The 12,697-nt window shown below is 43.2% G+C and overlaps 2 protein-coding genes across 2 annotated transcripts in view; one reads left to right on the top strand and one right to left on the bottom strand.

The window, feature by feature from the left end:
• Positions 1 to 253, bottom strand: part of AFG2A (AFG2 AAA ATPase homolog A) — a gene marked incomplete at its 5' end in the record, with an annotated part of 163,604 nt that extends 163,351 nt beyond the window's left edge. Inside the window, one exon of the mRNA XM_082282222.1 lies at positions 121 to 253. Within this exon, the coding sequence (XP_082138348.1) occupies positions 121 to 253 (133 nt within the window). The remainder of the gene's footprint in view (positions 1 to 120) is intronic.
• An 85-nt stretch (positions 254 to 338) lies between these two features.
• On the top strand, positions 339 to 12,664 carry NUDT6 (nudix hydrolase 6; the record flags this gene model as incomplete). Its single annotated transcript, XM_082282223.1, has 5 exons — positions 339 to 498; positions 1,436 to 1,639; positions 6,426 to 6,481; positions 8,876 to 8,930; positions 11,903 to 12,664. 5 exons carry the CDS (start codon positions 339 to 341, stop codon positions 12,292 to 12,294), a joined length of 867 nt encoding a protein of 288 aa, XP_082138349.1. The 3' UTR covers positions 12,295 to 12,664.
• Positions 12,665 to 12,697: the final 33 nt, after the last annotated feature.

Here is a 12,697-nt window from a genome sequence, read left to right as displayed (position 1 = left end):
GGTCCCGCCTTCGTGAGGCGCCGGGAGCGCTGCTGGGCAGGGACTCAGATTCAAACGAGGCGCCCTCAGTGCGCCGGCTGAAGCAGCGGGGCTGGGGCTGCCCGTTCCCGTACCGCGTACCTGCCTCCACGGCGTCGGTGACGCGCAGCGCCAGCGGCCCACCCGCGGCAGCTTCGAGGGGACCATCCCGCGGGGAGCCGCCACCCGCGGCCGAGCGCCCCTTACTCTTCCTTCTAGCAGAGGAGGCGGACATGCTGCCCCACGGCCGCCGCAGAGTGGTTCCGGCGCAGAGGTTGGCACCGCCCTGGGGGCGGCCGCTCCCCGCCCCGCTCAGCGCCATGGCGGGGCCGTGGCGGGCGATGCGGAGGGTGCGGGGCTGGGCGGCCCTGGCGGGGCTGCGGGTGAGGCCGGACAAGTTCGGGGGGGTGAGCGTGGACCTGGGCGAGCTGCGCGGGTCCCCGCGGCTGGAGCGGGCTTCCTTCGGGCGGTGGCTGCGGGGCAAGTGCCGGGCGGGGGTCCCGAGTCACGGGGCGGGCGGGGGGCGGTGTGTGAGGGGTGGCGGAGGTCCCGCCAGGGGGCGCCCTCAACCACCGCCTTCCCCTCAAAGACCTTGAGCCGCGGCCGTGAGGTGGAGGGCGCTGGCAGGCGGGAGTAGATGTTGTTCACAGAACCATAGAATAGCTAGGGTTAGAAGGGACCTCTGGAGATCATCCAGTCCAATCGCCCGGAGCAGGTGACACAGGAGTGACAAACCACAGCAGGTGGATTTGGAATGTCTCCAGAGGAGACTCCACGCCCCCGCTGGGCAGCCTGTTCCAGTGCTCTGCCACTCAGTGTGAAGAAGTTCTTCCTTGCGTTCAGGTGAAACTTAATGTGTTTCAGTTTATGGCCATTCCTCCTTGTCCTGTCATTGGGCACCAGTGAAAAAGAGTCTGGCATCATTCTCTTGGCACCACCTTTGAGATACTTGTATGGATTGATGAGCTGCCATCTGAGACTCATCTTCTCCAGACTGAACAGGTCCAGCTCCCGCAGTCTCTCCTCATGAGACAGATGGTCCAGACTCCTCATCCTTTTTGTGGCCTCCACTGGACCCAGTCCAGTAGTTCCTTATCTTCCTTGTACTGAGGAACTGTCCAGTGGGACAGTTGGTGTCTAGAAGAGTAGATTCCCCTGTTTCTCATGGCAGACCCGTGATGGAAAAGCCATCATTTTGCACACGAACACCAAGTTGTGCCGCATAATATGTCGAGCTGGCAGCCTCTGACACTGCTGGCAAGTTTCTCCCACCAACAATAGTTTCACCCTGTGGTAAATGAGGTGAAAAATACAGATTTTTGCACATTGCCAACGGCTGTAGTGCGTGGTAAGGTTTAAAACCACACAGATCAAGGGCAAAGGGGTCCCTGACCCTCCTCGCTTCCCTCTCTTGCAGAGTCCGTGTCTCAGTGGCGGGACGAAGGCCGTGTTGCTGTCTGGCTCCATGTCCCCATCCTCCAGAGCAGCCTTGTGGCGGTGGCTGCTTCCCAAGGCTTTGCTTTCCACCACGCCGAGCAGGGCTCGTCCACCCTGACGCTGTGGCTGGGAGAGGGGCCCAGCAGGCTGCCGGGGTTCGCCACACACCAGCTGGGGGTTGCAGGTGAGTTACAGAAGTGGTTGCACCCACAGAAAGTCTTGAAGGAGCCCTTAGGAGCAGGTTCAGTAGGAACTGTTCCTCTGTACAACCAGCATGTGGAAACCAGCTGCCTACTGCATTTTAAAATGAAAAAGTAACCACCAGCTTAAGAGAAAGCACTTCTCTGCTCTGTGTGCTTAATATGTGTACCTGCCTAAACTATGCTCAAGTTAATGTGTTTAAATGGGGAAAACTTGACCCAACAGGATTGTTCAGAAGCTAAAGCAACTATTAGACTAAATTGTAGTGGTCTGAAAGCTGATCTAAGCTGTGCCTAGAAGTCTTCAATCCAACCATATATTTTACGAAAAAAACCAAACAAACACCGTAGTCTTAATCCATCTAGACCTCCCACAACCACAGTAGGAAAGTCGTTCCATAACTGAAAAAATTTCCGAGGAACTAGACAAGTCTCCCCTTTCTTAGTTTTTCATACAGCACAGTACAAGGGACTGATGATGAGCCGAAAATACTGTCAGCTTGGAGTTAGCTTCACTGAATTTGAGTGGTTTTGGCCTCTCACTCAGCAGAGTTCCATTACAGATCTACCATTACTTATCCCATCACTCAGTAATCTCTAATTGGAGCTTGGCTTGGACCCCTCATGTACTGGTTAAGGGTTACATTAATGCACAGAAATCACGAGATTGGGGAGAGCAAATCTCTCCAGTTACAACCCTGACTTGTTTGTACTTGGCTCACAGGGACCATGTGGGATGTTATTTCTTCAGCAAGTGGTGTTGAGGCCCATAAACAGCAATTTGAAAAATCTAGTTAGGAAGAACTCACAAAAGATGGTTTGTTCTGTGTAGCAGCAGGTCAGGTAAAAGGAAGTTTGGGGGAAAAAACCTTGAATTACAAAACAGTGGTACTACCACCGGTAGTCTTCTTCCAAGACCAGCAGAGGGCAGGGTGGATGCTGAAGGCGGACTTGGAGTTTGTCAATGGACATGTTGGAGCATGTTTTCCTGAGGTATGGAAACCTCACCATTAAAATATGTGGCATTAAACTGGAACAGGATGGTGCATCCTACTCGCAAATACACCATGTTACTCCTTGTGAGGAAACCTGACTAAGTGAGATGTTTTCTGAAGTAGAACTTGGACAGCTGAAAGTGCTGCTTGAAAGGAGATCATGTAAGAGATGAGTTGAGACCCCAGTGGGCATCAGAAAGGACTGGAAGAAAAATCATAATTCTGAAAGATTTGCAAATAAACATTTAAAAATGTATTTTCAGAGCATAATTTGCAGTTGTGCTTCGAAGCACTTGGCACTCTGCAAGTAGGAGGAAACTTTAAAGAAAAGTTTGGTGAGTGCAGGTATATGGATTTCATAATTTATTGTACAGGTTTTAAAATTGCACAACATATAATGTATGTGTTCTTTGCTACCATTTTTCAAACCTGTACACTTTTATTCATTATTGGGAATTTCTTTAAAGGCGGTAAATATTTAAGGAAAGCATTTTAGTCAGGTAAACAAGTGTTAAATAATGACTGCTATGTGGGTTTTTTTTCTTTTGTTCCACTCACTGTCAGTGGATCTGGAACACATCCCAAAAACACACTAAGCAGTGTGGATACCACCTGGTAGGTTTATTGCTTTGTTTTCTTTAGGAGGGAGACCCTGGGTAGTGGAAAGGCTCCGTTCTATTTTTAATTCATTTTATTGAAATAATAAATTATTTAAATATGTATATTGGGGAGGGGGGTCAAACTCAAGGCATTTTTATTTCCTAACCAAAAAGTATTTCACAACGTGTCTGCAGTAAATAAAAGCAATTTGCTGGTGAGAGTCTATGCCAAAGCTGTGGCCAGTGAAATGCAGGACTCAGTCCTCTGAACATCCTGAAAATGAAAAGCAGAGATGTGGAGAGTGCTTGGCTGGCCAGCAGGAAGCCAGCACAGGGAGCAGGTAGCAAGTCTCATTGCCAAGTAGACCAGCAGCTGGTTTTCCTCCTGTCTGGAGTTTCCCACGCAGCAAACACAGCACAGCCAGGGCTTGTGCCTCAGGACCATCCAGCCAAGCGATGACAAAGGTGTGAATAAGCAGGGTCAGGTCATGTTTTACCAGACTGGATGAGAGTGGCCAAGCAGAGAGTAGCAAACGTTACTCATTGGGCTTGGCCATTATTGTTTAGAAATAGTGGAATGTGTGATGTGTCTTCCAGCTAAGTTACTGCATCCGTTTGTAGGCGGCAGGATTTTCCACATGTGTAAAGATACAGAGGAGTCTCTGGTGTATGAAGTGATTAACATGTTTTTAAAAAGCATTTCCAAAATTCTCCACCTCCGAGGAGGATGTGGCCTGCCATCCAGAAAGTGACATGTTTGTAAATATGCCATGTACCTGGCATGAGAGGACAAGCTGAGGAAAGAAAGTAAAAGGAGAGGAAGAAAAATAAAAAGCATTTTCTTCCCCTGCTCATGTACTACAAGCCTTACAATACAGCTGTTATTTGCATTGCTACCACCTTAATCCACTTGTTGGAACAAGGTCCTTGGAGTTGAAGGACTCCTGGAAGGAGAGTCTTCACACACAGAGGATCATCAGCCTTGGCCAATCCTGTTACTTAAGGAAATCTAAAATGAGCAACTGTGAAACTGCACAGGAAGATGGAGGTAGATAGGTTTGGCAAGTCACTTATCAGAAGTGACTTAAAAGTAGTTCCCATTAGAACTATTTTGCAAATAGCTATTCCTGTCTGCTGTTGTTTTCAGTGCAGGCAGTTGTGTCTGCACTCATTCTGTGGTTGACAAGTGCTTTTCAACATTGAACATCTTTGCATGCATTTTTACATCAGTCATAAATAAAAGAGGTAGGATGAAGATATTTTTCCCCTCCATTACTCATTATCTGGAGTTGGCTAAGGGATTCTTTTTTTTTAATGCTTTTCTTACCTATTTTCCAAAAGAGAACATTCAAAACCAAGTGGTGCTGTAATAGTGATTACTTGGTTGGGTTGCAAGTATAAACCTTTCCAGAAAGTCATCGTGGCACAAAAGTCATCATGGCACTAGATGATTTAAAGCTCCAGGTGCCACATTTGTAGCAGGAGGGAGAGTTTTAGAAACCACACTTCAGGGCCTGCAGTCAAGTTCTGATCTCACTGGTCACCAGGTGTGGTCCAGCGAGGGAACATGAGACCAGACAGCAAATCCTGCTAGTGTGTTTTCCTTCTTCTTGTTCTGGATTTAGGAATCCTCTAGCAGAGACTCTGATCATCTCACTGGGAATTTCACTGCCAAAAATTACATGCACAGGCTTCAATTTCGGGGGAACAGAGGAGAGCAAACACACTTTCTGTTTGATTCAAATGGCAGTTTCCTGCCTTCACCAGCCCTCCGTGATCTCAGCAAACCCTTTGGCTGAGGAATGACTTTTCTAGAAAACAAACCCTCTAATCACAGAGTTCCTCCTGCTTTTCTTACGTTCCCTCTTTTAATCATTACAATAGTTGAACTTGGACACTGCTAAATATTTACAGGAGGAATGAAATCATAAAGTCACAAGCCACAGGGAGGCAGATATGTGACTACCCTCTTAAAGCACGTCCTTTGACATAGCTTGAAGGAGGACTGGTACTTAATCTTTGAAATATTCCTCCTACACATAACTCTGCCATGTATTACTAAAAAACAGAGGTTGTTTTTAGTTGGACACTCATCCTTAATAATTCCTTTCTGTGGATATACTTCCCCATAGCGTTTTAAATGCACATGTCATCACAGATGTGCCTGTATCCTCTTCCTCTGGCTATAAAATGACATAAGCTTTTTCTTACTGTTAACCTCTAATTTGAAAGCCATGTATGACTGATGTGGAAGAGATCCTGGCAAGATGCACCACAGCACTCTTTAAAATCTGAGAAAAATACCTGTTTTAAGGGAAGGACATTTTTAAAGTATGACCAGTGAGCATGACATAATTAAACATGAAAGCACTTGGAGTTCAGAAAGTAGGAAAACTTGTAACCTGAGGGAGAAAGTCATGGGCTGAGCATGAGGACATAAGAAAAGTGGCACTTCTTAGTCAGACAGGCTTCTTCGTCGAGTGAAAGTGTCACTTTTCCACTTGGAAGCAACACTTTTTGATTAAGAAGTTGGCTCAGATTACAGCACAGTTCCTGTCATGAGTTGTTAGCTGGGTAGTGCGAGTTCAGAAATAGTCACACAGCTGAACATTACTGTACAGTCAGCCCAGAGTACTAAACCTGGTGTGATATTAACCCAAAACCACTCAAATCTTCACTACAGCAGGTGGGGGGGGTTTATCATGAATTTCACTGGAGAAAAATTCATCCCCCTTAAGGGTGGCTTCTCAGCCAGAGTCACTGGAAAATTCTGTTATTTGAGGAAGATTACAGGCACGTCTCTGCTGAAGCAAGCAGCTTTGCCAGATTGTTTGGGTAACCCCTTGATCTTGCATTCTTTAGTTCTGATATTAACACAAGCAAGTTTTTCTTTTCATTTCTTGTCTAATCTGGAACTTAAATGTTGCAATTTTTTATCTTGGTACTGCCAACTTTGAATTTTTATATGGGATATTTAACCTTTTTCTGATATTTTATTGTGCATCCATTTTCCACTGACAAACTACTCTGTGATTCCTCCATACAAACCTTCCTAACTGTACATGTTACCATTAGGGGTTTGTTATGCTTTATCAAAATATGTTAAATTTTGGTTGTTAGGATTGAACATAGTTGTCCCAAATGCTTCATCTTCCTCAATATTCTTTCTATACCAGGTGCTGTTCTAGATGAAAGCACTGGGAAGGTGTTGGTTGTACAAGACAGAAATAAGGTATGTTTGTTACAGGATTATAAAATAGAAAAGTTCATTTAGATAAGCCTATTCTGTAGTATAAAACAAAATATATGTTTCTTTTTATTCCACTCCAAAATTGTGATAGTTGAAAGTTACTTCCTTTTACAAGTGTATTAAACACATCTATCAACAGATTACTGTATTCCATTTTAAGGGAAAAACAACTCTAAAAATCAACAGCTTTGTTATAACTGGTGATTGATTCAGCAGAACTAAGTATCCTTCCTGCTTTGAGTTTTCTGTTTTCTCCTGTAACTGACCCAGGAGTCCCTGATCTTGTGTTTGGATCCATGAAGACCTCTGGAAAACCCCCATGGCTCAAAACAGATTTTGAGAGAAAGATGCTGATTTGGTTTGGTTTCCAAAATTCCAGGCATATCTGTGGCTTTAAACAAGCAGTAGCTTGGTTGGCTGTGACCTGGAGACCACCTTAGTCCAGCAGGTGTAAAGATCTTTAATTTCTCACACACGGAAGCGCTCACCCTCACTACAGAAAATTCCAGACCAGAGCAGTGCTGTGGTGAGGGTGGCTCCTGTGATGTGGCTTGAGGTCAAGGAGCATCAATCACTGAAATGTCTTCCAGCCCCTATCAGGCTAACCCAGGTTTTAATTCAGCTGCTGCAGAAAGCTCTCTGGCTCACTGGCAGCTGGCTGTGTTAGTCCATTTAAGAAACATTTAGCTTCCATTATGCTTTCATTTGCAAGTTAAAGTGTCTCTAGGAGAGTGAGATAATGCAGTTTTAACCTGAAACAATCAAAACCTAGCTAGGTAGACTGAAATACACTTGGATGTATCATTTGCATTTTAAAGTTAAAACTGTCAGTCACTGGCTGCATTCTCCTGTCTTTCCTGAAATAGTTACTAAGACATTTCTCCTCAGGACCCAAAGGATCAGTTCATTAGTAACTACAACACAGATAATGAACTTCAGTGAAAGGGTGTTTTCATAGGCAGGTTCAGTCATACTACATGTTGAGTTTCTAACACAAAAGACAAGGGTGTCTCTCTTCCTCTGAACTTGTTTCCTGTAATTGAAGATGTTTATTTTTCATTTTTGTATTTTATATTTTTACTTACAGTAAAATGTCGAGGACTTGTCTATAGCATGACCTTCAGGCTTACATTCAGCAATTACCAATTAAAGCATAAACCTACCTCTCATGCTGTAGACTCTAAAAGTGGTTCCAGCTCCAGAGAGTCTCCAGGGACACAACAGCACTTTGTAAACATTAGAAACACAACATTTCTTTACCCTTTACACAAAAAAACAAAAATGTGCCTGCTTACCTTTTAGTAAATATCTTAAAAATATATCAGAGTAAAAAAACTTTTAAACAACTGTTGGAATTTTAAGAGCTGTTTGGGTTTAATTGTGACAGGACAATTCCACAGCACACAAAGATTTCCAGGAACTAAAAGCAAATCTGAAAGCCAGTAGACAAATATATGCGGTTTCCATCTGCACTATTTTTAATCTATTACTTTAAATTCCTATCCAAGCCTTTTAAGAATGCCCAGGAAAAAAAAAATTCCAACGTAGTCATTAGGGTTTCAAATCACTGGAAAGCACACAGCTTCCCTGCTATGCTGCAAAGACAAAAAAAGCTTTTTTTGGCGCCAGTGTACCTTTTTACTGCATTTATTTCTAGGTGAAGGGTAACTTCTTCCTACATAAACTTTTAACAAGGAAAGAAAAGTACACAGAAGTAAAGGTAAAGCCTACAAATCTTTATGCTCTTCCAAGAGATGCAGGGACTGGGACTCCTTTAGCAGTGTGAGTAACAACATCAAGCCTGCACTTCATGTTTTAATACTGAACTTTATTGCAATTCAATAAATGTTTCTATGCATAACTCACACACAAGCCCTCATTTCCTGTATTCCATGAAAATGACAAGTTACACTAAATGATCGTTACAGACACACAGAGACATCTTAAAGCCAGTGCAGTACAGAACAGTACAATTGTAATACCTGTTGGTAAGATTAAATATATATACATTTTTTAAAAGCCAAAACCATGGAAGTGGAATACATTAGTGATTAAATATAAGATTATATAGTTATAGCAGCTTTTTTTTTTAATATTCAGCTACTCTATCTAGCAGCAACGTTGTCTAATGACTGTTGGACAGTTTGTACTTTCAATCAGTAGGTGTTTTGTTCCAATAATTCATACAGACTGTAGCTGTCTCTGATCATCATGTTAGCAGGAATGAACAAGTTCCTACTTTGTAAAATAACAATCTTTGTAAAATAACAATACTGCAACTTCAACAAAAAAAAGTTATGTGTTAATTGTCTCCTTCGTATTAAAGAGTGCAGCACAGGCAGACTACTTCATTAATGGGTTTTTCCTCCAATACAGACTGTAAACGCATGGAAATTTCCAGGAGGTCTGTCTAATCCAGGAGAAGACATTGGTAAGTTCTAGGAGAACAGGTCAGACAGCAACGGAGTTTACAAAGACATGAATACCACTGAAATACAGGGTGACCCACCTCGCTTCTATGATCGATTGTTTCCTTGAATTAATGGTGAACAGATGGAGTGACACAATCCTGGGACCGTAATGGTAACAGCATTATGTTCAGGGTAAAGAAGTTTTGCATTTGTAACATTTACTCTTTTCCACACTTCCTTTTAAGTGCGTGCCTGAGGCCAACTAAATTTTTGTAGGCTAGTTGGATATGCTGAAAAATGAGCCAGAAGTGCAGGGGATTAAGGTAATCCATATAGAGCCCAAATAAAACTGAAATAGGGAGTTCTTGGCTCACACTGGAATCCAGGGCAGTGACCTCAGAGATGGACTGAGCAAAAATTTCCAACTCGCCCTTTTTACGTGCAAAACAAGTAAATGCACTTGCTTCCTTCCACCCCCCCTCCACTTGATTAGTTTGGACTAAAAGCTCCTTGCCACAGGGCCAGTGTGAAGTGCAGGGCCTCAGTCTTGTGGGCACCTGCTCCCAACACAGACACAAGGCACTCCTGTGGTAGGAAATAAGGCTGGTTTGAGGAAACTTCTCATTTCTCTCCAACACACCACATGCTGATGATGAGCACTTCTGAAGTTTATCTTAACAGGTGAATGAACAAGGGTGTTTATGAAAAGAGAGAATATCTGGCTTTTTTCTCCTTGTATCTCAGCCCTTAAAATCATGATCCATAGGCTGTTAATTCTTAAGCTGTTGAGCCCAGGTTTCCTGACTGTTCCATACCTTAGAAACACCTACTGTTTTAGAAGTCTCCCTACAACAACATGTGTTAGGGTTGTATTACAGTTGTTATTTCAATACATGGAGAAAGCTCCTGGTTATCAGGATATGGCTGAGTTTAGTTTTCGTAACTCATGAGTCATATTTTAAGTCTTTCTGTCAAACCTGGTGATGGAAATCAAAAATATTTGCTGGACATTGTAATGTAACGTGGTGAAATGGATCTGTGTTTTCAAAAGAATCCCAAACACCATGGCTGTTGTCTAGCCAGGCTCCTTCTCACTTCTACTGCCAGCAGCAAAAGGAATTTTGTACTCAAGGGAACAACAGAATGACAGCACTGGCATTCCAGTGGGATTCCCTGGAGGGATGCTGCTGCTCAGTAAGCCAGTTGCCATCCCTCACTTACCAGGTGAGATTCTGGCTGGAGCCTGGACGGAAAACCACCCAAGAGAAAAGTCTCTTACAGCTTCCCTCCTGCCACTTATAAACTACAGAATAATAAAAGTTATGATTCTCTGCATCACATATTACAAGAAGGTATAAATTAGTGAAACATACAATATAATAGAGCCTGATCTTCCTTTTTCATTCTTACATCAAACCTTAAAAACTCAAGTCACTCAAGGGACTAAATTTTAAATTGCAATTAAAAATTGCAATTACAATACTTAAAATCCTTTGGTTACATGAAGTAACAACATGCATGGCTGCCTACTTAAATGAGTGCCAACTGACTCATGCAAGTAACACCAATAGTTTCATAATGCAGATTAAGCAAAGTGCACACATTTTTGTATTTCTGAAACTCCAGCCGTAGTGTTTCTTCTAGTTTAACTGTCATTAGATATTTATATATATACACACACATTTAAATAAAAGGGAAATGGCACTTCATCTAAAAGCAAAGCTCAAAGCTTAAATGAAATCCCTAATTACTGCATTTTTCTTAACCACAGCCTGTCTCAACACTCCTCATGATCTCAGTTCACTTCTGTGTAAATACAGCCCCCCTGCCCACTAACAAAATCACCTGCCACAGGGAGTTATTTCCAATATCTGAAACTACCCCTGAAATGTCTATTTTGTTCCCCTCTGACATGCCAAGATGCAAGCTTCCATAGGATGGTGAATCTCTACAGGTCTTTTAAAATGCATTTGCTTTTGGAAGCAAGCCAGCACACATTTCTTACTGAAAATGAACTAACAGGAGAAGGTAACATTGCACAACAGTTCTATCCACTGACCACTCAAACCAGACACGACCAGGTTACATTAATCTGGGAAAAGCCATGTTCAACCTACCAGCAGTTACCCCAGGCAAGTAGGATTTGACTTGGCTACAATGAAACTGCAGACTTTGGGGAAATCAGTGGAATATTAAAAAAAAACTTATTTGGGACTCAATTTAAGTTGTTATTGAAGAGAAAAATCATCTCTCTGGAGGAGTTCTGGATGGATGGGTGGTTCTCTGGCTGTAATTGCAGCACGCAGACCCTGCAGACCCTTAAAGTTCCTGCTGCGTTTGTGGTGGGGAATGTTAGGACTGACCTCACTCTGTCTGGGGCACACAGAATGCACATGTGCAGCACAGATGCAGCACGTTTCCTAAGGAACAGGCTCTGTGCTGCACTGGTGCTGTGGCATATTTGAAATGTCACCAGACCCTTAAGGCGCATCTTGAAAAGGACCTGACACCACCTTTCACTTTCTGCAAACAGTTTTACACATTTTGTTATCCCTTGGCATGAAAGTGCAGTGAAACTGATCCGATCAAGAGATCTGACATCAGTGCAGGTGTTGCTGCACAGGGTCTGAACCTGAGACCGGGCAGGGACAAGGAGCGGGATAGGGATCCAAAGGACTGCAAAGACAGTGCAGTGCTGTCTTGGATTAATGGATCAGTGGAGCCAGCAGCCATCAGTGTACCTTTCAAACCACACCCTGTACAGCATTACCAAAGTAATTCTGTAGGATATACACAAGAAAGGCACACAGCAATTACTTTTGTTTGGGGACCAAAACATTAGCTTATCCTTGTGTTGCAAAAACAGACTTACATCCTGAAAACATTATGAAGCAAACAGAATGTGTTGAGTTAGAGGCTTTACACCTTTCCAAAAGGTTTAGAGTGCTAAGTTACTCTCAAATGTATTGCAAGGATTGCTCTTTCCACCCAGGAGACACAGCAGTTCGAGAGGTTTTTGAAGAGACTGGCATCAAGTCAGAGTTCAAGTCCATCCTAAGCATCAGGCAGCAACACGAACACCCCGGAGCCTTCGGGAAGTCGGACATGTACATCATCTGCCGCATGGAGCCCTCCTCCTTCCACATCAGCTTCTGCCAGCACGAGTGCCTGCGGTGTGAGTGGATGGATCTGGAGGAGTTGGCCAGGACGGAAAATGCCACTCCCATCACCAGCAACGTGGCCAAGCTCTTACTGTATGGGTACCGGGAAGGGTTTGATAGGGTTGACATAACCATGAGGGAGTTCCCAGCTGTCTACACAGGCCTGTTCTACAAACTCTACCACAGGGAACTGCCCGAGTCCTACAGAAACATGACATCATAGCAACACATTTCACATTTCCTTATAGTAATAATTTAGAATTATTATTGCAGTGTTGCATATTAAAATTATCCATGGACTTCTTTTTAGGTAATTACTAAAAAGTAATTATTCTCTAATAAGCCAAGATATAAATTATTTTTAAAGGTAATGGTTGCCATGAGTGTGCATCAGGTTTGTTCTCTACCCCGTAAAGCAAGCATAAGCTAAATAAAATACATAGATACCTAGCAGAAAACAGAAGTTACTGATCCTGAAAATACATTCCCCAAGTCACTTTACCTCCACACACACTGGCACAGTGGGTTTAAAGAGCAATATAAAGACAGTATGAAACATTCATGGTTTAATCTGGTATCTGCAAAAGTAGTTATAATATCAGCAAATAATTGCTTATATTCTGCTA

Source organism: Coloeus monedula (genome assembly GCF_965178545.1).
Source record: "Coloeus monedula genome assembly, chromosome: 5".
Taxonomy (NCBI): Eukaryota; Metazoa; Chordata; class Aves; order Passeriformes; family Corvidae; genus Coloeus; species Coloeus monedula.
Note: the sequence above shows the minus strand (reverse complement) of the source record. Positions and strands in the feature narration are given on the sequence as shown.